The sequence below is a fragment of the Dipodomys spectabilis genome, unplaced genomic scaffold, assembly GCF_019054845.1.
Source record: "Dipodomys spectabilis isolate Male_0828 unplaced genomic scaffold, ASM1905484v1 ptg000032l, whole genome shotgun sequence".
In the NCBI taxonomy this organism is placed as follows: domain Eukaryota; kingdom Metazoa; phylum Chordata; class Mammalia; order Rodentia; family Heteromyidae; genus Dipodomys; species Dipodomys spectabilis.
In genome coordinates, this window is record NW_024870709.1 from 30,136,762 (window position 1) to 30,161,894 (window position 25,133).

Here is a 25,133-nt window from a genome sequence, read left to right on the forward strand (position 1 = left end):
TAGTCAGGAAGCTGAAATCTGAGGATCAAGGTTAGAAGCCAGCCTGGGTAGACAAATCCTTGAGACTTTAATGTCTACTTAACCAGCACAAAAGTTGTACTAGAGTGTGGTGCAAATGGTAGAGTGCCAGCAAAGCTTGAAAAAAGCAGAGTAAGGGTGTGAGGCCCTGAACTCAAGCCCTCCCAGTACTGGCACAAAGAAAAGTAATGAGAAAGGGAGAAAGGCAGAGGAAGAAAAGAGAGAAGGATGGAGAAAAGAGGGAAGAAAGGAGGGTAAGATTAAATGTTTCTTTCATGAAAAACAATTGACATTAGCCTTATTGCTAGGCAAGATCTCTCAAATCATCATAAGTACTCAAAAAAGTTAACAAATATTTTGCTGTAAATATTACCTTAACTAAAATTTTATAAATATTAAAGAAGACAACTAAAAACGTATCTGGGAACAACTGACAGGTCATTGTTAGGATGAGGTATCAGTTTATCTTTCATCAGTTCTCCTTCTATTAAACCTAGAATCTCTGGGCAGAAGCAGTAGAAAGAGGCACAGGTACCAGTGGGAAGATGAGGGAGGCAGTGAATGTCATTAGAAACCTTTATTGGCCATGGTTTGCTGACCACTGTTTCTTTATGAGAAATTTTTTAAAAAACCTTCAATAAAAATATCAACTGAAATCACTTATCCATACAATGTTAAGTTCAAAAGGAGGACAAGTAAGAAAAAAACATGACTTTGATAGTCTCTGTGCCTTTCTACAGACATTTTGCTTTGAGTTGGGGTGACCTTTCTAAGATTTGTCACCTCTCTGCACAGGAGATGCTATTGTTGTATGGTGTTTTATTTCATTTCCCAAGGGCTGAAGACTCACTACATTTTTTGTGGTATTGAGATATATTTTGCTCATCGCTTCACTTAATCTAAATTTTATTTAAGTATTACCAGAGGCTTTTAGCTGAGTATATCTGAAACAGAAATAAGAAAATTCAGGGCTGTCAGTCTAGAGGTAACATACCACTCCTGCATAATGGACAAGTTCAAAGTGAACTTCATGTCCATCCTTCTTATCAGATTTGGGCTTTTGGAAATAAGCTGACTTTCCAAAATGGTTATCAAAGAGTTTGGTCTTCAGAATCATCTCTGTAGCCTTAGGAATTAAACATTCCTCTTCAAGGATGGAAAGGAGGCCCGTGGGCTGTGGGGGAGAGACATGAGAATGTCAGATTCTCAACAATACCAGAACACAGTATTTTCCGTAGTTGCTCAGTATAAATTCCTTCCAAAAGAGTAAGGGAATAATATCCACTGCATACAAGTAGCCAATGACTCTTTCAACAAACCTGTATTTAGTACCTGTGGTTTAATGCCAATGGTAGCAGGAGCTGGCAATGCAGCAGCAAGCTGCTGAGGGTGCTCACTTACCTTCTATTGGAGCAGATAGGTAACACGCAATTGTGCAAACAAAAGTTATCCATAAGTGCTCTGAGGAAATTATACAAAGTATAGAAATGACCAGGGTGGCATACTCGCAGGGAACAGTTCTACATGCTATGGTCACGTAATGCCTCTCTAACATGAATTAAGAACAATCTGAAAGGCTAGGAGTACAAATATTCCAGGGAGACAAATAAATAGTATAAATTTCCTAATGAAAAAACACACCTGGCAGCTCTGAGCTCCTGTCAGAAGTGTGAACAAGAAGCTAGCTAATGGGGTAGCTCACATGGTCTGAGCAAAGGACATAAAGTCAAATGCATTGGGATTCCACAGAACTTCCAGGCTTACAGGATTTAAATGGAGCAATCTTTGAGGAGTTTGAACATGAAGTGATGTGACCTGATTTATGTTTTAAATAAATCATTGACTTAGAAGAGAGATGGACAAAGAAGATTGGAAAACCATAGGCAAAAAATGATTCATGAATTTTATATTTGTAATGGTTATTAAAAAGCAAAAGAATGTACCAGAAAACCTTATAACTTCCTTAATTTGTTCTCTCTAAAAGCTATCTATTGGTTATCACACCTTTACATCCATTGGACATTGAAAGCCATTTTTAACATGTAAACTATAAAGAAAGCAATGTTTTGATAAAACTTTATTTAAAAAATAAGACTGCAGGCTAGATTTTGTTTACAAAGTCATAGTGTGCTGACCCCTAGTCTGGCTAGTCATAGGGCTAGAGCTTATAAAATATCATTAACCATGAAGTTTGTGTTGAATGGAGAGTTGGATTACAACATTCTGATAGGTAAATAGAGTATAAAGGAAAAGATTCCTGGCCTGAGCCAGCATGCATATATAAATACACATGGGAAAACATGTTTGGGGAAAGGAGAAAAATCAAAGGATTCTTGCATTCATATCCCTACTTGTACATCTTTTATAAGGAAAATGATTTAATATTGAAGACAGAAGGGAAAAAACTATTATCAGAAAATAACAGACATTACAAATTGTTTCAGCTACATGGTAATTTTCAGAATGATGACATATACATAAGAAAAAGATTGATAAGAAAAAGGAAAACATGAAATTCTTAAACTTTAAATACTCATTACTAAAAGTAACTGAGTATATCTAAATCTTATCCTGTAAGTGCATAAGAATAAAATGCAAACTGGGTGCTGGTAACTCATGTCTATAATCCTAGCTACTCAGGAGACTGAGATCTGAGGATCAGGGTCAGATCAAAGCCAGCCCTGGAAGACAAATCCAGGAGACACTTATCTCCAATTAACCAGAAAAAAATCCAGAGCTAGAGGTGTAGGTCAATGAGCAGAGTTCTAGCTGTGAGTGGGAAAGTCTACTTGAGAGCTTAACACCCTGAGATCAAGCTCTTGTATTGGCACATGAAAAAAAGAATAATGAAGTAAAGTTTACTACTGTATTGTAAAACAAAATTCTAATTCTAGATCAAAGGGGGAAAAAAGAAATCAAGCCAAACTTCTTAATTCTCAAAAGAAAAGCAACTTTCTGGCAACTAAATAACAAGCTTAAACCAGTCATCTTCACGTATATTTGAAGTGTCTTCTGTAATCAACTCACTGTAACAAAAAACTTGGCTTAAACCAAGATGAATCAGAAACTGGCTGTGGTCCTAGAGTATCTATGCAAAAAGACAAAACATTCAGATCATATGTAGACAGCATGTGACACATGAAATACTTGAGACTTCCAAGGTCTAAAAAAGAAGATAGAACATTTTCTTTGCCCCAACAACATAGATCTCATGCTTATTTACCAATTCTTTGTACCTAAAAAATAATACAAGTTTAGAAGAGGCATTGTAGGTCTAGCCCAAATTTCCAAATAGAGCTTTGAATTACTCTCATAATCTTATTCTAAAGGCCAAATTACCTTATACTTGACTATCTTCATAGAAAGAATACACCTACTTTGAGTCAAACTTTGGAGATATAACGTATTAAGACAAAATTCAGCTGTAATTTAGACTTGCTTGTTCTAAGTTCTTCTACTGGAGCTATCTAAATGGTTACTTTGTATTCTTTGTAGCAGCTCATCAGATATTTAAAGACCTAATACACATGCCAAGCTTTTCTATATCTTTTTATTTGGTCCTAGAGTCTGAATTTTATAGAACATTCCAGCGATCGTTCTTGAAGAATTCTGGGTGCCTTTTTTCATCTCAAGAGCCTAGATGCGGAATGATATGAAGCAGTGAAATATTGTAGGTAAAGATAAAGTATTCCAGGTGAAATTAACACCTGTCTTGCTCATGACAACACTGACTTTGAAATATTTGCAAAGTAAGAAATGAAGAGGAGGAGGAAGAGTATGAATGTGAAATACTTATGTGCAGCAGTCAAGAAAATAGAAATGTCCCAAATTAAACAGCTGCTGCTCCAGTATAAATTCTTAGAGGCCTAGCCATATCTTCTGCCATGTAGTTTCCTACATACCAATAAGCCCTCAGTGAAAACTGAACATAATTACTTTAAAATTCAAAGAGTGGAGGTTAACAGGGAGGTTATGGCAATGCTTCACCACAGTGCAGCCCCCATCTCATGCAGATCCATGGCTGTCCCTGAGGCTCCCAGGTTCCCTAGGTGCTAATAAAACCAACTTCTTTTGGGTGAATTGAAATGTTATATAAAGCAAATAGATTTCAAACCTCAAAATTTAACAACCATACCAGTTAGGAGAAAAAAAAAGTCTGTTTCTTTAGTGCTTATAAAGTTCCTAATAAATATGGAAGATGTCGAAAATTAATTTTCATATAGGTTGGAGAAAGTAATTATTTTCTCACCCATAGCACCAATTGTCCTATACTACACAGTAAAGGGTTTTGACCAGTTTCCCTGACTCAGGACTCAGTATTATCCCCTCATGTTCTGCTCTGTCACTTTTGTATGCCTTTTCTGTCTGACTGCTTGATTTCTTCCCTGCTCTGTTTCAGCTTCCTACCTGCTTTCATTTTAGTCTTTGCGCCTCTCACAGACATTATGCAGAATCCCCACATGAAATATTAGCAGCTCTGACTTCTCCATTGCTTAGCTCAGGGTCTTCTTTGTGGTCCATTGCCTTAAAGTAAGGCATTCATTAATTAAAACTGTGACACAGTTAGATCTTCCTTTTTCCTTAAGTCCTTCCCACTGCATTTTATATGCTCCAACCAGACTATCTAACAGAAGAGACATTTCTTGTCAGGGTGTTTGCACTTGCCTGAACTCCCACCTTCTTATTTATCTAACTATCTTAACGTAAGACTATATCCACGCTTTACCGTCTTACCTAAGTTTTACCTCCCTCTTCATCAAGCCTTTCTACATTCCTATAGGCAAGTAACTCTGTTCTGCTCATGTTGGGTCTTCCTTTGATTATTAATATTACATATAATCATTTATATCATTGTTACATATAATAGTATATATAACATAAGGAATATAATTATGTAATATATTTCATATATTGTATAACATATAATTACATACATTACACATAATAATCATAATTTCACAACAAATATTGCATAAGTAATTTATATGCATTGTATATGTTTTTCATTGCATTAATATTACATATAATTTAAATGCATTTTTACACTTATTTGACTTACAAGTCCTTTATTTGCCTGCTTATTTCCTAAAGGTAAGAGCTTTTTAGAACAAAAGCTGTTATTTCCACAGCATTTAATTCAAAGTCTTATACACAGTGTGGTATAATTAAGGCCCAGCACTATGTGAGCATCAACACAGCTGTCAAGAAGGATAAGAAGAGCTCAGGTATCCACTTCCCATTGCACCCCCTCAGTTTGGTTCCTTACAGATAGCCCTGTCCTTAGGATAGAGACCAGGCATAGTGGCTGCTTATTCCTGAAATGGTTTCAATTCCTGGTCAGTCTGTGGAACTATTCAGAAAAACTGATTACATTGTCCTATAAAAACCTGGGTCACCTCACCTTTCTCTTCCTATAGGGTTGACTTCTCCTGGCCTCTGCTTACTTGCTCTTTTCTAAGGGCTCCCATATATGGGGTATCTAACGATCGCTAAAGTATCAAACTATTGCCGGCCGCTGGTGGCTCACATCTGTAATCCTAGCTGCTGAGGAGGCTGAGATCTGAGGATCACGGTTCAAAGCCAGCCCCAGCAGAAAAATCCTTGAGACTCTTATCTCCAATTAACCACTAGAAAAACCAGAAGTGGTGCTGTGGCTCAAGTAGTAGAAAGCAGGGATAGTGCCCAATCCCAGAGTTCAAGCCCCATGACTGACAAAAAAAAAAAAAAGTATCAAGCTATCCCTGGAGATAAGAGCAGTTGTGACTCATGAGATCATGATTTGATCTGCCTAAGGGTAGGTAACACATATTTGATCAGGAATCCTTCCTCTTTACCAAAGGAGTGAAGAGGAAGTAATCAAGTACTTAATTAGCACATTGACTTGTTTGATTAATTAAGAAAATTATAAAAGGTCTTGGTTCAAAGATGTCTTCCTAATTACATCAGAATTCCTTAAGTACCAGGATGATCTCTTCTAGGGTTTGTATTCCTTATCAACATTAGCATAGCAGGTCTTGAGATGACTAAAATCACTGAAATCCTCAGGAAATTTCTTGTAATTAATTGACAGATGAGTCCTGGTTTATGATAAGTTTTGAATTATGTAACCTGAGTTATTTTGGCTGTGATCAGCAATAAGACAAACACTAACAGTTGCCAATAAAAAGGATGGAGTTATGTGTTTAAAGAAAATATTCAAGCTGGGTGCTGGTGGCTCACGCCTATAATCCTAGGTACTCAGGAGGCTGAGATCTGAGGATCTCAGCTCAAAGGCAACCGGGGCAGGAAAGTCTGTGAGACTCTTATCTCCAATAAATCACTAAGAAAACTGAAAGTGGAAAGCACCCAGGCCCAGGACCAACAAAGAAAAGAAAGAAAAAGAAAGGAAGGAAGGAAGGAAGGAAGGAAGGAAGGAAGGAAGGAAGGAAGGAAGGAAGGAAGGAAGGAAGGGAAAATATTCACTCACTAGAATCTGGGCACCAGTAACTCATGCCTAAAATCCTAGCAACACAGAAGAGTGAGCTTGGAGGATTAAGGTTTGAACCCAGACCCTGCAGAAACATCAATGAGGTTATTGCCAAAATAGCTAGGCAAATGCTGGGTGGTAGGTATGGCTCAAATAGTAGACCACCAGCCATGAGCAAGAAAGACAAACAAGAACATGAGCCTGAAAGTGAAGCTGTGGCTCAGTGAGAGAGCCCTAGCCTTGAGCACAAAAGCTCAGGGACAGAGCCCGGGTCTTGAGTTCAAGCCCCAAGGCAAAAAAAAAAAAAAAGATCATGAGTCCTGAGTTCAAACTTACATCTGTGTGTAGGTATTCACTAGATATTAATGTGAATAAAAATAGCAAAATTAGCACATTCAAGAAGCTCCCTTTAGAAGGTAACAATATTTATATAATGATGACATGCAGCTAAGGTTTAAAATATTTTAAAACTATATTTGAAAAATTTGGTACATTTGACAAGTAACATTTAAAATTCCTGCCACCTTAATGCAATTAAACAATTAAAAGTTATCCACACAAAAAAGTTTTTATTCAACCAGGAAAGTATGAAAAATAATTTGATTCTTCAGGTAATAGTTTAGACTCACTCTAGTAAGATTTTAAAGTCTGAAGTGAGGGCTGGGAAGGTGGCTCAGTGGTAGAGCGCTTGCCTTGCATATATGAGGCCCTGGGTTCAATTCCTTAGCACCACATATGCAGAAGAAGAAAAAAAGCCAGAAGTGGCACTGTGGCTCAAGTGGTAGAGTGCTAGCCTTGAGCTGAAGAGCTGAGGGCCAGAGCCCAGGCCCAGAGTTCAGGCCCATGACCGGACCCAAAACAAATAAAGTCTGAGATGAATTTTCTCTTAAAGCCACATATTTAATAAATAGTAACCCCTCTTTGTGCTGTGGAAAAGAAAGAAGCTGGCTTTCCTTACAGGAAGGGAAATCAGACAAAATTCACAAAAATAAGAAATCATAGTTCTGAAGGGCTAAAGCTGGAGGGTAGAGTTCATAGATGTTACAACTGGCATTTTAAGCTAAAACCTGAGAGACAAGGACAGAAAGAGATTCTATTTGGAGACTCTTTCCCATATTTTCTGTTCCACATTCAGATCCTACCTACAAAAACTATCTTATTATACCGACATCAAATACAGTGAAAGCAGGGATTATATTGTGGAGGAAGGACCTACAAAGCAACAAAGAAATAATCATATAAATGCGTTAGAAACAAATGCATGAAAGAAAAAAAACATTTAAATACATATCTTAGGGTTCATTTTCCTAACATCACCTTATCTGACCTTTTCTGCTTGACTCATACATATACTAACTATTTGATGTCGGTATAATTTGTGGAGGGGAAGGGGAAAAACAAGTCGTTTAACTAAGATTACAGGTGGACCCGTTGCAACAATGAGAAGTACAAGTTGTCATGTCGAAAACGAACTTTACAACTTTGGTGGGGGGGGTGGAGGGGAGGATTGGGTGGGGAGGGGAGGCTTGGAAGGGATGGGAAGGGGAAACAAAGGAGGAAGCTACAATGCTTGATAAGAAATGTATTCATTATCTTGCCCATGTAATTGTAACCCCTCTGTACAGTTTTTTCACAATAAAAAAAAAAAACTATCTTATTATCTTCATTTCAAAGATGAGGGAATTCAGGTTTGTAGAGATGGGATTCCTTGCCAAAGTTAACACAACAGATCACAAGAGAAAAAAAGCCAGACATATGTTCTGTCTCTGAAGATAGAGTGAAAAAGGAAGGAAGGAAGGAAGGAAGCAAGGAAGGAAAGAAGGAAGGAAGGGAGGGAAGAAGGGAGGGAGGAAGCGAGGAAGGGAGGGAGGGAGGGAAGGAGGGAGGGGGGGAGGGAGTGAGGGAGGGACAAGAGGGAGAGGGAGAAAGAAAAGAAAAGAAAGAAAAAGAAAGAAAGAAAGAAAGAAAGAAAGAAAGAAAGAAAGAAAGAAAGAAAGAAAGAAAGAAAGAAAGAAAGAAAGAAAGAAAGAAAATTGCTTTTCCATATGTACATAGAGGGTATGCATGCAATAAGATATTTTTGTATGTATTGATTTAGTTGTTTAAAAATTTAAAACTTAACATGATTCATTCAATTTTAAGGACTAAGTCTGATCATTAATACTAACTACCAGTTTTCCTTATAGAGTCCAAATCAATATAATAGCTCTTTTGAAGCTATTGAATCTTTGCAAGACAGGTTTTGCCTAACCTGAAGTCCTTTGAAATTGTTCACAGCAACTACAGCCCTATCTTTGCCTTCTATCACCTGGTCAGTACTTTTTCTCATTTCATCAAATCAGAAGAACATACAACAGGAAATTACATCCATGTTGCTATCATATGACTTGAAAAAATTGAGGCTAGCATAAATGAGGTGATAACTTTCAGGTCAACTAAAAATCAGTACACACCTATCATGATCTGAACAATCTCTACATCTCTCCTTTCTGTTTGCAAATAGTACTTTGTCATAACCAAAGCAAGCAGATATTACAGGTGGCACTTTCCAAAATTTAAATTTGCATTTCTGGATCTCTCTAGGTCTCTGTTGCTTTCCTGATAAGAAACCTACAGCTTTTATAATGCATAAAACATTTACACTATCAAAGTTGTTAATTATTATCATTATTTTCATCAACTCATAATGCATCCATTATCATTTTGCTTTTACTCACTGTATTCCACATGATCCCAAGAAGTTCATGGGTTATAAAAATAAAGACAGTCAATGTAATGTCTGCTTCTTTTCTTTTCTTTTTTTTTTTTTGGTTGGTCATGGGGCTTTAACTCTCGGCCTGGGAGCTGTCCCTGAGCTCTTCAGCTCAAGGCTAGAACTCTGCTGCTTGAGCCATACTGCCACTTCTGGCTTTTTCTGTTTATGTGGTGCTGAGGAATCGAATCCAGGGCCTCATGCATTCAAGGCAAGCACTCTACCACTGAGCCACCTTCTCAACCCCTGTAATGTCTGCTTCTTTTAGGAATAATAGTTACCTGAGATGAACATTTGTTTTATTTAAAGCTCAATAAATAAAATTGGTAGAACAGTGATTGATAAAATCTGAGGCTTGCAATACACAATGGGAGGTCACTCTAGATTCTTCCTGACAAGAGTGTTGAGATTCATATCTGACAATATGACTAGAAAACTTTCAGAAGGTTCCAGACCCCAACCTTCCCAGACCTGTGCCCAAAATGCATTGTAGTTCCTTATTACACTAAGAAACAAGAGACATGATGCTGCTACCATTATACCATGCTTGCTCCTATGGACAAAGCTAAAGAAGAGACCACACATAAATCCTCCAAAAACCCAATTAATTTTCTCCAGAGCAGGGGGGGATATTTCGAAGTATGTGGACATCACTGTACTCAGAAACTAATTTCCTAATAAGCCATGAAACACTGTCACAGATTACTTAAACTAACTGGTACTTGTCCAATTAAATGAACAAACTAAATTCAACAAGGCAGTATGAGACTTGTTTGTTTATATTCTAATTTGCCAAATTTCATTTTGCTTCTGTGGGTTTACTCCTTCACTTTAATGTTAACCAACCAGGCCCCACAGAGCTCATATTTTCAGCTTTGTGTTTTCTATTCTACATTCAAGAGCATGGCCATTTATAATCTTGACAAGTAGAAGCCATTCATAAGCTACAAATGGACAGTTATAGACTGAATGAGACATTATAGAATAGGTAAAATGTCCTGACAGTTTGCTAGGATCCCACACATGTTCCATAAAAGGACAACAAACAAATAATGCACATCATTCCAGCCTCATTTCCCAATCTCTACCAAAGGTTGTATCCTGACATGAATCAACATGCTAAGTAAAGACAATCCTCCTTCCACAAAAATGGGCAAAGAGGAAAACCACCACCATAACAAAAATTCATCTATTACCTTCTCAATGAGATCTAGGCAGGATTGCAAATCCAGACCAAAGTCAATGGTGACCCAGTCAATACCTTCTTTTCTGTATTCTTCTTGCTCCAGAATAAACATGTGCTGATTGAAGAACTGTTGTAATTTTTCATTTGTAAAGTTAATGCAAAGTTGCTCAAGGCTATTCATCTTCAAAGATAGGTGGAAAAAGAGACAAAAAATGAAATAGAGGTTTCATGACAAGAATATACAATAAAGAGAAAATTATATCACAATCATATGATGTCAAATAGATCTAACCAGTAACATTTCTCAATTAAATGTTTGTTTCCCTGAGCTGTAGCAACAAACTAAAGAGTATTACAATAAAATAATAGTATATCTGTAATTCAAATTTGCAAAAACATCACCTCTAAGTCACCTTTATTTAATACTTAGAAATTAAATTCTTAACAGCAATTGCAGTAAAAAAATAATTATCACTAATTATAGTTCAGATAACTCTTATGGTTTTAGCATAATGATTCGTACCCTTGTTTTCACCATATTTTCACATGTTCCTGTCACATTTTCTTATTCCCTTGTAAGTTTACACTGAATTCACTCTTACCACATGTACTTACATCAAGGTTTTCAAAACCAGTGACATCAAGAATGCCAATGAAGAACTGTCTGGACAGCTTGGTGTCTAAAACTTTGTTCATCCGTTCTACGAGCCACATAAACATTCGTTCATATACCGAGTTCGACAGGGAACCAACAGCATAGATTACCTAGAAATCATATTGAAGGTGTCACTTTGTTCTGACAGCAGTGTTTAATTTGATAGTGCACATTCTCTATCAGCACATACCTTCTATTCAAATCAGGATGTATTTATTGAGCTGTGGTTCTTTGGCATTCTGCTGATTGCAATGAGGGAAAGGAAAGAAAGAAGCAAAGTAGGGAGAGAAAAAGGAATCAAGGAGAAGAGAAGACAGTATTCAGCTCGTTTCCCAAAAAGTACAGGTGAGAGAAATCATATTCCACTTAATAAAGGGCTACATATGCTGGAAGGGGATATGGCCATGTGTCCTGTAATCCTGTTCTACAGCATCCTGTGACTGGCATCAGTATCACCTGGGAGTTTATGAAAACTTACTAATTCTCAGGCCTAGTCCCAGCACTGATCAGACTCTAATCTAATTGCTTCCTATTGACTTGAGCCAACTTTAGTTAGGTTTCTGTGACTTAACCTGTCTGTCTTCTGTCTGCCTAGCCCAATTGTACCAAAAATTCTTCTGGTCACTATGGGGAACCTCGTTCCTTTGATATCTGATTATGTTTCTCATCCCCATAGATCAAATTCGTAACCTGCCATTAGCAAGAAATCTATTCAGCCTGAACTGGCTCTCTCCTCTTCACATTTCCTCTTCATAATCCACTATTGATCTCTTTCTGTTCTTTGTCAATAAATCCCCACTTCTCCTGGTTGTTTGGAATTCAGCCCCATGTCTCTCTCTCTCTACTATTTCATTAGACCTGAATAGTATCTGTATTACCATTTTAACAAAGTGTCTGAATAATTCTTTCTTTATCACTATGTGCAATCAAATTTGAAAGTATTTGGTAGGGTAGATAGGAATCTTTTATTCTTTTTCTAGTGCCATTGCTGATTTCTGATGAATTTTATAACCATAGTCAAGTGACCTTCCCTCTCTGGGAGGCAGTATCTTCATCTAAGTAATACTCTTCTTCAATGTTTGTATTATCTTGAATAGTTGTACAAAGAAGTTGTGATTTAACAAAGTAGTTTATGAAAACAATGGGTCTTGATCAATGTCACCCCTTTCAACATTCTCAACTGATGGCTCTTCCTAGTTCTGGCTTTCACTCCTAACTATACTAGTTCTCAATGTGGCCCTCACCTACCTGAATGGACCATGGCCTCTTGGAGCATCATTCTGACACAGGCTCTCCTGCAGTCCAAGTGAGGCTGCATATGCCTCACCCTGGGGGCTGTGACATAGGTTCTCAGCTAACTTACTGGGTAAAGTTCCAAACTAGGTGCCTGACTGATGCTGTGCAAAGAAGATCCTGCTCCCACAACGCAAAGTGCTATGGTAGAGGCAGCCCTTCCCACAGACTCCAAGTGGGACTGAATTTCAACTAGAGCCTCCCTAAGTCTGGAAACAGTGATACCCAACACAGAACATGCCAAAACAGGCCTTCACAGCCATCCTGCCCAGGAGAGACAGAGTAACAAGGCCAGTTGGTGTCCAGCATGATTTAGTTGTGAGTCATTCACTCTCTGATTGTTTATTATGAGTCATTTCCACAGTAATTCATAAGCCGTATGGCATCCACTTTTTATTATTGGCATCAAGAGCACATGGTACAATAAAGTGTCAGGAATGATTTTTACCATCTGCAACACTGAGGAAATCATTCTGTCTACAGCCGTCTGTTTGAAAGCTAAAAATGCTCATAATTAACTTGCTCACCCCCCCCCCCATTTAGTTCCCTAAATACTCAAGAAGTCAGAGTGGAGAGAATCTTTTTGGTATTTGCAGAAAGAAACTAAGGAAGAAAACCTGGAGACATAAGCAGAGGACGATGCAAAAGGAAGAGTGTTTCCTGAGTGAATTAAGACCATAGATCAATATACTGCTCACTAAACAATCATTCTAACCTTTTCTTCACTCTCTGTCTGTTGAAGGTGAAGGATGGACACTGAATCTATACCTCCACTTTTTAGAAGCTAAAAGGACTCATTGCTTAGTTATTTTTAAAATAACTTCACAGAAGACTAATTCCTTCAGCACTATCATGCAAGATAGAAAACAACAGAACAACAGACAGTAAAGAAATGGCTAAATAGTAAAAAATTTAACCAGTTTGATACAAGTACCTGTCATAAAAGCAATAAAAATATGCATATCTAAGAGTTGTTTGGGGATATCCACACCCAGAAAATTCATAGAACAACACTTTGTAGAACACTTGATACTCATATCCAATAAATGTCAGTTCCACCTTTCATATCACCTTTCTGGTCATTATCATTTCTCATCTTCCTCTAGCATTTACTATCTATCTCCATCACTTTGAAAAATTAATCTTTCTAACAGTCACTGTTTCCTCCATGAAACAGAAACAGTAAGGTATACTTAGCTTATTATCAGAGGGAATAGGGTACTCCATGAAAACTACCTGAGACAGTATCCATAGTAGGTACTTAGTGAATACTAAGTAATGCTATTGTGTCATCACTACTAATCATAACATTATATCAGCTTACTTCTAGACATGGCTATAATTCTCATGGAATCATAACATATTAACCTGAAGGATCTTACTTCTTCATAATTAGGCATAGTGGTTCTCTACTTGGGAGGAATGCTTTTGAAAATGTGAAGGAAAGACAGGTACTGGAGGCTCATGCCTGTAATCCTCAATGAAATCTGAGGATTGTAGTTCAAAGCCAGCCCAGGCAACAAAGCCTATGAGACTCCTATGTCCAGTTAACTACCAAAAAGTTATAAAACCCAGAGGTGAAGCTGTGACTCAAGTGGTAGAGTGCTAGCCTTGAGCACAAAATCTTAGGGTCAGTGCCTAGGCCCTGAGCTCAAGCCACAAGACCAGCAAACCCCCACCACCACCACCCCAATATACACACAAAGACAATATGAAGGGTATTGGAGGGTATGAATATATGAAGGGTATGGGAAAAATCTACTGGCATTTAGTACCTGTGGTCCAGGCATAGCAAACATACAAGGTACAAGACCTAGAAGTAAAGTTTACAAAGAGTGTTAAAACTTCAGGAATGCTCCATCTTGTGCAATTGCCATCAATAGAACATATACATCTGTATCTCTAGTAATGCCAATTGTCTTTACAGTTAGTCAAATTCCTAAGGCTTTATAGTGTACTTTCTCACTGTCTCCAGGAGGGGGAGAAAGGAAAGGGAAAGAGATAGGAAATGGGAACAAAGTTTGATTTTGTTTTTTGTTTTTTTGTGGTTTTTTTCTGTTTTTTGTTTTTTATACTGATAGTGATGCACTAGCTTGCTTCATTGGATCAGCACAGGCTAAGGAGGGCAGTAATGCAGTCCTTTACAACACAATATTAAAGAGATGAATGCTTCATTTCAGCTTTGAAATGACTGAACAACCTGTATTTGATCACAAGCGAAAGGTTTGCCCATATCTGCAAAGAGAATTTTTACCTAAGGAAAACTGTCAAAATGCGTATTTCAAGATAGAAAGACTTAATTCAAAAACATTTACTACAATGTGCATAAGCAAAAATGCATTTGGAATACTTGCCAAGGAGCTCTCTTTTAGTATTACTATTGCTGACATTTTTGAAAATATGAAAGTACAAAATATTGGCAAATCGAGCATTATTTACCATAGCTAAGACATGGAACCAACCCAGATGCCCCTCAGTAGATGAATGGATCAAGAAGATGTGGTATATATACACAATGGAATTCTATGCCTCCATCAGAAAGAATGACATTTCCCCATTTGTTAGGAAATGGAAAGGCTTGGAAAAAATTATATAAGTGAAGTAAGCCAGGCCCAAAGAAACATAGGTCCCATGGTTTCCCTTATTTGCAATATCTAGTATAGGTATGAGTCAAGCGGAAAAAGTCAGATAATGTGATGTTAGGAAAACCAAACCTCAAATATGTATTTTAATGTTTTTGTTTCTTTCATGCATGTGTTTCTAATGCATTTATAAGATTATTTCTTTGTTGCTTTGTATGTCCCTCCCCCACAGTGTAACCCCTGCTTTCACTATATTTGATGTCAGTATAACATGTGGAAGAGACGGGGACAAACAAGTCGTTTAAGGATTCAGGTGGACCTGTTGCAACAATGAGAAGTACAAAATGTCATGTCAAAACCAGCTTTACAATGTCGGTGGGGGGGGGGGGGGGGAGGGGGGGTATGATTGGGTGGGAGGGAGGGGGGAGGCTGGGAAGGGAGGTGAAGGGTAAACAAAGGAGGAGGATGCAATGCTTGGTAAGAAATGTATGCATTATCCTGCCCATGTAATTGTAACCCCTCTGTACAGTATTTTCACAATAAAAAAAAACAAAAAACAAAAAAAAAACAAAAAAAAAAATATTGGCAAATCGTGTTGCCCTTGAAATACTACCTCACCTGTTGTATATTTTGACTTTTGGTAATGAATTCATTGCCAACTTTGATTCTAGGATAGATCAAGCCATTCACCAGCTCAGAGGAGTTAATGCCCATGAGGAATGCAGCTTTTTCAGCACCTGGTCATGAGAAAAGAAAAAAGACAAGAAGGGAAGAGGGGAAAAGAGTGCATAAGAAAGGATAATGGTTTAAAAATCATTCTGTTGTAGGTAAATACACTATTCAGAGAACAGAAGAACACTGTGCTTATATTGACATAATAAGATAAATTATAGCTTTAAAAATGGCTGAATCCTAAAAACTTAAAAGGAGGGTTCTTTTTGTAAATCATAACTACATTGAAATGTCATTTTATATCCACTCAGAATGCCTATAATCAAAAAGATACCGACAATAACAAGTTTTGGTGAGGATCTAGAGAAATTGGAGCTTTGTTTACAGTGCAAGAAAGTGGTTTGGCAACTACACAGAGGTTAAACACAGAGTTATTGTCATACCCAGCAATTTCACTCTTAGGTATGTATCTAGGAGAAATAAAAACATGTATTTATACAATCAATGTAACAATGTTCCTAGCATCATTATGCAGATTATTCATGAGTGGAGGAAATATCCATCAACTCATGAGTAAATAAAATGTGACATCTTCATGTAATGGCTTATTAATTCTGTCAGAAGAAAGAATGAAGAATGATGTAAGGTGTGATATGGCTAAAACTTGAAAACATCATGCTAATGGACTAAGACACAGAAAATAACACAGGGTTTCATTTATACAAACTGTCCAAAATGAGCAAATTTAGAGAGAGAAAAAGTAACTTTGTGGTATGAGAGGTTGGAGGTAAAGGGAATGAGGAATAATTACTAATAAAGTCTATAAGGTTTCATTGGGCAAGATGAAAGTTATGTGCAGGTGATGTTGCACAACCTTGTGAATATACTAAAAGCATCTGATTACATAATTTAAAAGCATAGTTTGTGTGTTGTATCTCAAAAAAAACACTATGTCTCAAAAGAACCTATGTCTTTAAAAGAACCTTGTAGCCTTCTTAAAAATCGCTATTCTGAAAGACATGGAAATTTTCATATTTATTACTGTCTTCTTTCCATTTCTACATATAGATTTTTACATGCAACAGGAAGTTCAGCCATGACATTTGATAATTAACTACCAATCTATGGAAGTCAGGTTACTTTGCCTGTTAACTATCATAAACCCTAATTTTTCCTGTCATTTTACTCCATAGTTCCCTCTGCTGCCCAATTGCTCTACATACACCCCATAAGCCTATTCCATGAAAGATGTAAAAAAGAATAAATGCCAGAGGAAAATGTAAGCAGTCATACATCATATTAGAGGTTAAAAAGTGACTATACCAGAAAAGAATGCTACAGGCAAAAGATTGTGAGCATATTTCAAATTGTCCATTATTTCAGGTATTGAACAAAATGAATATCACATTCATCTGGAAACTCTCTTCTGTGTCTTCTGTTTTAAATTAGTCCTGAAATACGTATATATCTGACATAGTAAATCTTCAAAATGTCTTACATAGAAGGTAATGCAATGTTTCTTCACTTTCTGTCTCTGTCTCTGTCTCTGTCTCTCTCTCTCTCTCTCTCTCTCTCTCTCTCACACACACACACACACACACACACACACAGAAAAACAGAGACAGACAGAGGGAGAGAGGGAGAGAGGGAGGGAGTTTTCTAGAGCATAATTACCACGAAGAAATAAAATATGCTTCCACCAGAAAGAATGGCATTTACCCATTCATAAGGAAATGAAAAGACTTGGGAAAAAAATATTTAAGCTAAGTAAGCCAGAACCAAACAAACATAGGCTGCATGGTTTCCCTCATTTGAAATAATTAGAATGTGCCTATAAAGTAAACACAATGGATAGTAAAAGACAAAAAAACATTCCATTTGGACATGATAAATTAAACAGGACTCTAAACATGCACATGGTGAGACCAAAGGAGGATATTCTTAGGAGTGGTTTGCAAGGGCTTAATGTGCTTATCAAAACAAAATGTGCTTATCAAAAATGATGCTTATCAAAACAAATTCCAAGAAATGGAAACAAGAGAGTTTTTATTGTACTGTTTGCAGTTCTGTTTTTCTTTTTTTTTCTTCTGTCTTTTCCCCCTTTTGTTGCTGTTTTTTATTTCTGTACCCTTTGTCTTGTAGGTAAGGTTTTCTGATTAGAAGAGGGAAAGGGGAAGCACAGAAACAGTGGGACAAAGAGTGAACTCATTCAGCAGTCACGCTCACTAGACACTATGCTGGAAATGAACTATACAACTTGGGGGCTAGGGGTCAGGTGGGGAAAATCTGGGAGGAAATGAGGGAGGGGTGACGCTGTTCAAAACTAAATGTACTCATTACTGACTTAGGTAACTAATTCCTCCGTACATCACCTTTACATTAAAAAAGAAAAAAGTACAAAAAGGAATAAAGCAAAAACAATTATAACAACACCAATGTCATTTGCCTTAACAGTATCAATATCCATTCTGTAGGTTTTCACAACATTTGCAGAGAGTTAAGAAGCTTTTAAGTGTTTGATGTGCTCATAAAGTAAAATCAATGTATTTTATAAATACATTCTTTCAGGTTATGTCCATAGTTTATGGTAGTTAATCTGCACTGGTAATGGTTTGGGTATTTGGTTGCTATGAATCCTTTCAAAATGCAAAGGGAAACAATTGGAAAATCAAAGAGAGAAAGAGAGAGAGAAAGAGGTAGACACACACACACACACACACATATACCCAGAGAGAGAGAGAGAGAGGGAGAGAAAGAGAGAGAGAAAGAGAGCTCAAGCATGTCTGTTCTAGGTTGAGATGCAGCTGCTAAACATGCCAGGGTTAGAAACTACAACATGGATTTTTTTTCAAATTGAAACTACTGGGTCAGCGTTATAGACTTTGAATTGTAAGAGACTAGAAAGCATTTAAACCCATATGAAAAGAGCTCAAAGAGAAGAAGAAATAAAAATGTACCTGGCCAATATGAATGAAGACAAATAGTAATTGACCAAATGAAAAATGAACAATTCCATAGCATGTGTCCAGGCCAAAAAATAAAAATAAAAAATGGAGAAGCACTTGATTATTTTTTAAGTTTAGAAGCATTCTGATGGATCACACAGTTTATAACAATCCTAAAGAATAACTTCCTGTGTCAAGACAGGTTTTATGCATTCTTTTTCCACTATTAGGTTTAATCCTTTTAATCAATTTTCCTACAAAGCAAACCCAAACTCTCTGTATCTCACTTTAAGTTTTGAGAGAAGTAGTACCAATGTCACAGATGATTTCTTACCTACTCTAGAGAGCACTGAACATTTAGACAGAACTGATATACTTTCAATTTATAGTGAAGACTTACATTATAATCACTTTTTTGTTGTTGGTGGTTGTGAGGCCTGAACTCTGGGCCTGGGCGCTGTCCCTCAGCTCTTCAGCTCAAGGCTAGTGCTCTATCACTTGAGCCACAGTGTCACTCTCAGCTCTTTCTGCTTATGTGGTGCTGAGGAATCGAACCCAGGGCCTCATGCATGCACTCTCCCACTAAGCCACCTTCATTACATATTTACTTTAGTTTTTTTCTTGAAGTTATGAGAAAATAATAGTTGTCATGTGCCAAGAAAGAAACTTACTTCATTTTTCCTAAATGTTAAAAAGTCCTACAACAATGGTGTAAAAAAAGTCATGTAAATCAATACATGAATGTCAATCTGTGTTACTAATGCTACTATAAACTTAGCGCTGTCTGTACAAACATTTTCATGGTGTTACCAGAGTGGCTTTATGAGATTCCCACAAAAAAAAAAATCAGTTCCCTCAAGATCTTGTGAATGAACATATTGATTTTAATTAGGGCTTTACCATAGATCTTAATTAAGCAGCATGATCTTATATGGGAGAGGTAACATTTAGTTAGAGCAGTAGTTCTCAAACACTGTGTCTCAGAATAGTCTGAAGAGTAAAGAAGAGACCTTCAAGTAAACTCACTAAAACAGATTAGGATTTGAGACTCTCCAGACATATCAGGTTACCCAGGTGATTCTAACATACAGAAAAGCATGAAACAAACCTTTTTCTTTTTCTTTTTCTTTTTTTTTTTTTCCAGTTGTGGAGCTTGAACTCTGGGCCTGGTGGGCCTTGTCCCTCAGCTCTTCAGCTCAAGGCTAGTGCTCTACCACAGCACCACTTCCAGTTTTCTTGGTGGTTAATTGGAGATAAGAGTCTCACGGACTTTCCTGACCAGGCTGGCTTTCAACCGTGATCCTCAGATCTCAGCCTCATGAATAGCTACCATTATAGGCGTGAGCCACCAGTGCCTGGCTGAAACAAGCCTTTTTATTACAGTGTTCTTATGCCTTTCTTCCTCTCATCCCTATCCTCCCCAGCAATACTGGGATTTGAATTCAGGGCCTCATATTTGCTTGGCTTTGCTTGCACACCTGGTGCTCTACCCATAAAATAAACTGGAAATGAAAGGTGGAAATATATTATTCTGTTTGCTTCAGGTATCTAGATTAGTCAAATTGAGAAAATCTGAAAAGTAGAACAATACACAAAGAATATTTATTTTTCTACTCATGAGGCAGAGATCTGGAGGATCAAAATTGAAAGCCAGGACTAGGTAGAAAAGTCCCCAAGATTCCACTCCAAACCAAAATAACCAGCAAAAAGTCAGGCTGGAGATATGGCTTAAGTACCAGGCATCAGCAAGCAAGCTAAGTGAGCCCAAGGTCTCTGAGTTCCAGGCAAAATAATTTTACAAAGAATAAATAATATGTATATTATATATATGGGGAAAACAACAGGAAAAAGTTTCATCCTAATGAGTTTACATTGCCTTTGAAATTCCAAGGGTGTTTGTTCACACCTCCAGTATGATACTCATCACACCCAATGATAATTTTCTCCCATCTCTTGCTTTCCTCAATAGGGCATGTGCTAAAGGCAGACAGACTATGTTTTCATCAAACTTGCTTTTCAACCAAGTGAAAATCACTGTTCTTGTCAATTATTAACTGAGATGCGTTTCTTATTGTGAAGAGCAACAGGGGGACACCACATTGACTAACTTCTATGTTTTTAAAAAACCAAGAAAAAACCAAGAGATCAGATTAACTGCAAAAAAAAAAAAAGCCAGGGACTTTTTTTTTAACAGAATAGTAAGCCATGTCTGCAAATTCTTACTTTCTGTGCCATCTGCTTCCAGTTGCTCTTCTCTGGGTTTCTGTTTAAATTTCATGTTTCCCAAATGCATGATGGCTCCAATGAGCTTATAGAGTGCACACTTCTCATCAGGAAGAAAGCCCAAGCTGTCCATGGCTTGCTGTGGAAGGAGAAACAGATGACTATGTCTTCTTTTGCCTACTGTTAGCACTAAGTCCCCGCCCACTTACTGTGTGACACATATATGAAGTATCCTTCACTAAAGTGGAGACTGGCAGGAATAAGAGTTTGCACTCCATAGACCACAGAGTGAGAGCACTTGGTTACCACTTGGTCACCAGTAGTCTGCTTATCCTTTTAAAAGAGAGAACCGGGGGCTGGGAAGGTGGCTCAATGGTAGAGCGCTTGGCCTTGCATGCTCAAGGTCCTGGGTTCGATTCCTCAGCACCACATAAGAAAAAAGAAAAAAGCCGGAAGTGGCGCTGTGGCTCAAGTGGTAGAGCGCTAGCCTTGAGCTGAAGAGCTGAGAGACAGCGCCCAGGCCCAGAGTTCAGACCCCATGACCAGACCCCCCCCAAAAAAACAAAAAACAAATAAAAGAGAACCATGAAGCCACAAGACTTGTGTGGTCCCATGGCCAGTGGTGTCAGAGCTTGCATTCAATACCCTGCTTCTAATTCTCCTCCTTTCCAGCAACAGATCCCTAATTGGCTCTATGAGGTCAACTACTTTGCCTTTTATGATTATGGCAGACAACATCTGCTGAATGAGTTGTTCCTGTGATCCCATAGGATCCCCTGATTTTATTCCAAGCATGTGCAATTCCAAGTCTGCTAAGAGGAAGTGCTCAAGTAAAACCATGTCACCACAGAATCATTTCCATAAGACAGGCATTCCCATACACCTCAGGAGAGTGGCAACCGTTCTGTGGATTGTCTTAGAATACGTATCATATTCATATACAATTAAAAAACGCGTACTCTTTACTTAGTTATTTCAGTTTTAAGAATTGAGCCTGATACACAGAAATAATATTTACCTACAAAGATATCCGCAGGAGTGAAGGGAACTGAAGTATTTAAACTAACAAAAGGAAAATGACACAGTAAGCCATAAGACAAATGTCTGATAAAATACTGAATATCTGCTTAAAAGTTTTGTGAAAAGTTTGTAATAATAGAATTTTTTTAAAAAATGGTAGGTCAAATAACATATGTGGTATTCTATGAATTTTTTTATCCATCCAAAGTAAAATAAGTTTATTTAGTAAAAAAGGAAAAAGTCACTACTTGGACATTATTATAGGTAATTGCTGATATACCTTTATAATAATATGTAATATACAATTATGTAAATTTACCTATTATGCCTATTTGAGCTGTTTTTCTTTTATTGTGCAAATACTGTACAGAGGGGTTACTTCTATGAATTTTTAAAATAACAACATCACAATAACCACACAGAGGAACCATAAATAAATTAAAAACATAAAGATTGTAGAAATAGACTGGGAAGGTGGCTTAGTGGTAAAGTGCTTGCCTAGCCCTGGGTTTGGATTCCTCAGTACCACATAAACAGAAAAAGCCAGAAGTGGTGCAGTAGTTCAAGCGGTAGAGTGCTAGCCTTTAGCAAAAGAAGCTCAGAGACAGTGGCCAGGGCCCTGAGGTTAAGCCCCAGTACTGGCAAAAAAAAAAAAAAAAAGGAATAAAAAAGATTGTAGAAGTAAACACTAAACAAAGAATTTGCCATTGTGTTGAAATTTCTTTCTCCTTTTCTATGATTCCAAAAGAACTCTGACAATTCATACTTTTACAGTACAAGTCAATTTTGGATGAAAGCAGACTTCTACCACTAGAGGGAGCAAAGTCATTCTTCAAGTCCTTTAAGAACAAAGCTTTAGGATGCTTTCTTGAACCAATTTATGGTTATCACCAGACTTCGATTTGACAGCTAACAAGCCTTACTTCTGTAGCCAGCAATTGCTCAGCATCATCCCTGCTCTCCAAAGCAGCTACCCCACAGGAACAAATGTGAAAGTCAGAGGTATTCGCTGACACCAGGAGCATGTCTACAGTGGAAAACAATCATTAAACATCATTAGAGAAATGTACAAAGCCTGAGAAAATAATTGACCAATGTTCACAGTTTACTTCACAGCTTATAGCATACTTGTAAACAAGCCAAAGTAAAATCCATCTTCTAGATCCAAACCTGTAAATCAACTTTTGCTTTCTATTGACTTGTCAGTCAAGTGGTAATGCCTCTCAAGAGAAGACCAGGCTGACCAAATCCAAAAGCAAATTCAACTGCCACAACATGAATTGGGGGTGGAGGGGTGGGAGGGGGGAGAGGAAGTAGAGGGAAGACAAAGGAAACCCAAAACCAAACAAAATATCACAACACAAATAAGCCTATAATGTATGTTATCAAAACTTGGATGAGGGCCAAAAGACAAAAAAAGAAAGAGAAAGAAAGAGAGAGAGAGAGAGAGAGAGAAGGAAGGAAGGAAGGAAGGAAGGAAGGAAGGAAGGAAGGAAGGAAGGAAGGAAGGGAAGAAAAAGAAAACCTTTTGTGAAATTAAAAGTAGATCAGACCTGATCAGACCTGAGCTTCAAAGGCAGCCTGACCCTGGTGTCAATACCTAATAAGCATTAGGAGTGTAACCTATCATATCACATTCTCCCACTTCAGAGTCTGGGTCTGTCTTTCCAGGGATCCACAAATCAGCAACTCTAAGACTCCTGATGTGATTCACTTCATCAGGAAACATAATACAGACCGGACCCAAGGTAGGCTGTCAACAGCACATCAACAATGGCAGAATTCATTAACTTCCTATTGCCCATTTATTCCCAGAAAAATGTTTTTATGCTGGTCTTTTTTACTGTTTACTCCTCATGGAAATGAATTATCTGCTATGTTGAAAAGCAAATCTCAGAACAGAAGGAATTAGGCTTACATGAATGTATACATCAACTTTATTTGGTAAGAAGCTACGTGTCCTCACCAGTTGAATCAGTAAACAAAATTGTTGCATATTCATACAATCCCCAAAGTATGAATTCCAGAATAAAAGAATCTCACCATAATTATGCACACTGAAATCAGCCAGACCAAAAGAATGCACAAAGTATGAGTCTATATTATCAAATTATAGAAAACATGCTGGATGTCAGTGGCTCACACCTATAAATCCTAGCTACTCAGGAGGCTGACATCTGAGGATCACGGTTCAAAGCCAGCCTAGACAGGAAAGTCCGTGAGACTCTTATCTCCAATATACCACCAGAAAACAGGAAATGGAGTTGTGGCTCAAGTGGTAGAGCGCCATCCTTGAGCTGAAGGGCTGAGAGACAGTGCCCAGGCCCAGAGTTCACCAAGCCCCATGACCACCACCAACAACAACAAAAAAATTACAGAAAATACAACCTAAACTAAAATGACAAAATGCATATTAGCAATGGCTTTGCAGACAATGAGGACAAGATGGAGGAATCACAAAAGATTCAAAGGAAACGTTTCGAATGTGTGCATTCTTTTGATTGTGGTAATGGCTTCTCACATATACTCATATTCCAACACCAATTGTCAGTTCAAAAGTATGTCATTGATTTTATGTCAGTCATCCTTCAATAAAGCTCAAGCAATGGCAAACATAATACATTTAATTTTATTTTAAATGATTTTATTACTCGTTAATTGAAAAATAATCATATTTACGTTGTACAACATGATGTTTTGATATGGATAGATGCATAAAAATGTACCTGGTATTTCTTAAGGCATATATGTGCAAAATGACTTAACCCATCTAATACTTTTGATCATTACCTGACACACACATTTTTGTGTGGACAGAACATTTAAAAACCTGCAGAGCACTGATGGCTCACACCTATTGTTGTAAGGTGAGAAAACAGAGAGGCCACATTTTGGGAGGTCAAATGTTGGAGTCTTTATTAAAAGGCCAGAAACTGCATGCCGGACTCCTGTCTCAAAGACCAGCAGCCAGCAAATATACTTCACAGTTAGGAAAATGAGCCATGAAGGCCAGAAAGGAAAGAAAGAACAAAAACAATACCAACAAACCAATTCTAAATTGGGATGCTATGGTGACCAGATAAGAGACAGGAGACAGGAGATAGGACACAAATAAGGACACAAGTGGCATTGAGGAATGGCACCGGAGCTGGTACAGGTCTAAATAGGGTCAGGCAGGGTCCAGGGTCACAGGAAACTCCCAGTCCTGGGCACTGAACTGATAGGTTTAGTAACCTATCAATCCAAGTACCCAACCCTGTCTCCAGAGTTTCAGGTGTGCCCATCACCCGGGAGGCGGAGAAGGGGGGGGCTTCACCTCCC

At 37.7% G+C, this 25,133-nt stretch overlaps 1 protein-coding gene across 1 annotated transcript in view; it reads right to left on the reverse strand.

Moving 5' to 3' along the window:
• Myh15 (myosin heavy chain 15) overlaps positions 1–25,133 on the reverse strand; it is a 111,943-nt gene that overhangs the window by 71,531 nt on the left and 15,279 nt on the right. Inside the window, 6 exon segments of the mRNA XM_042676874.1 lie at positions 1,013–1,192; positions 10,433–10,603; positions 11,038–11,187; positions 15,571–15,689; positions 20,793–20,931; positions 22,736–22,839. Of these exon segments, the coding sequence (XP_042532808.1) occupies positions 1,013–1,192; positions 10,433–10,603; positions 11,038–11,187; positions 15,571–15,689; positions 20,793–20,931; positions 22,736–22,839 (863 nt within the window).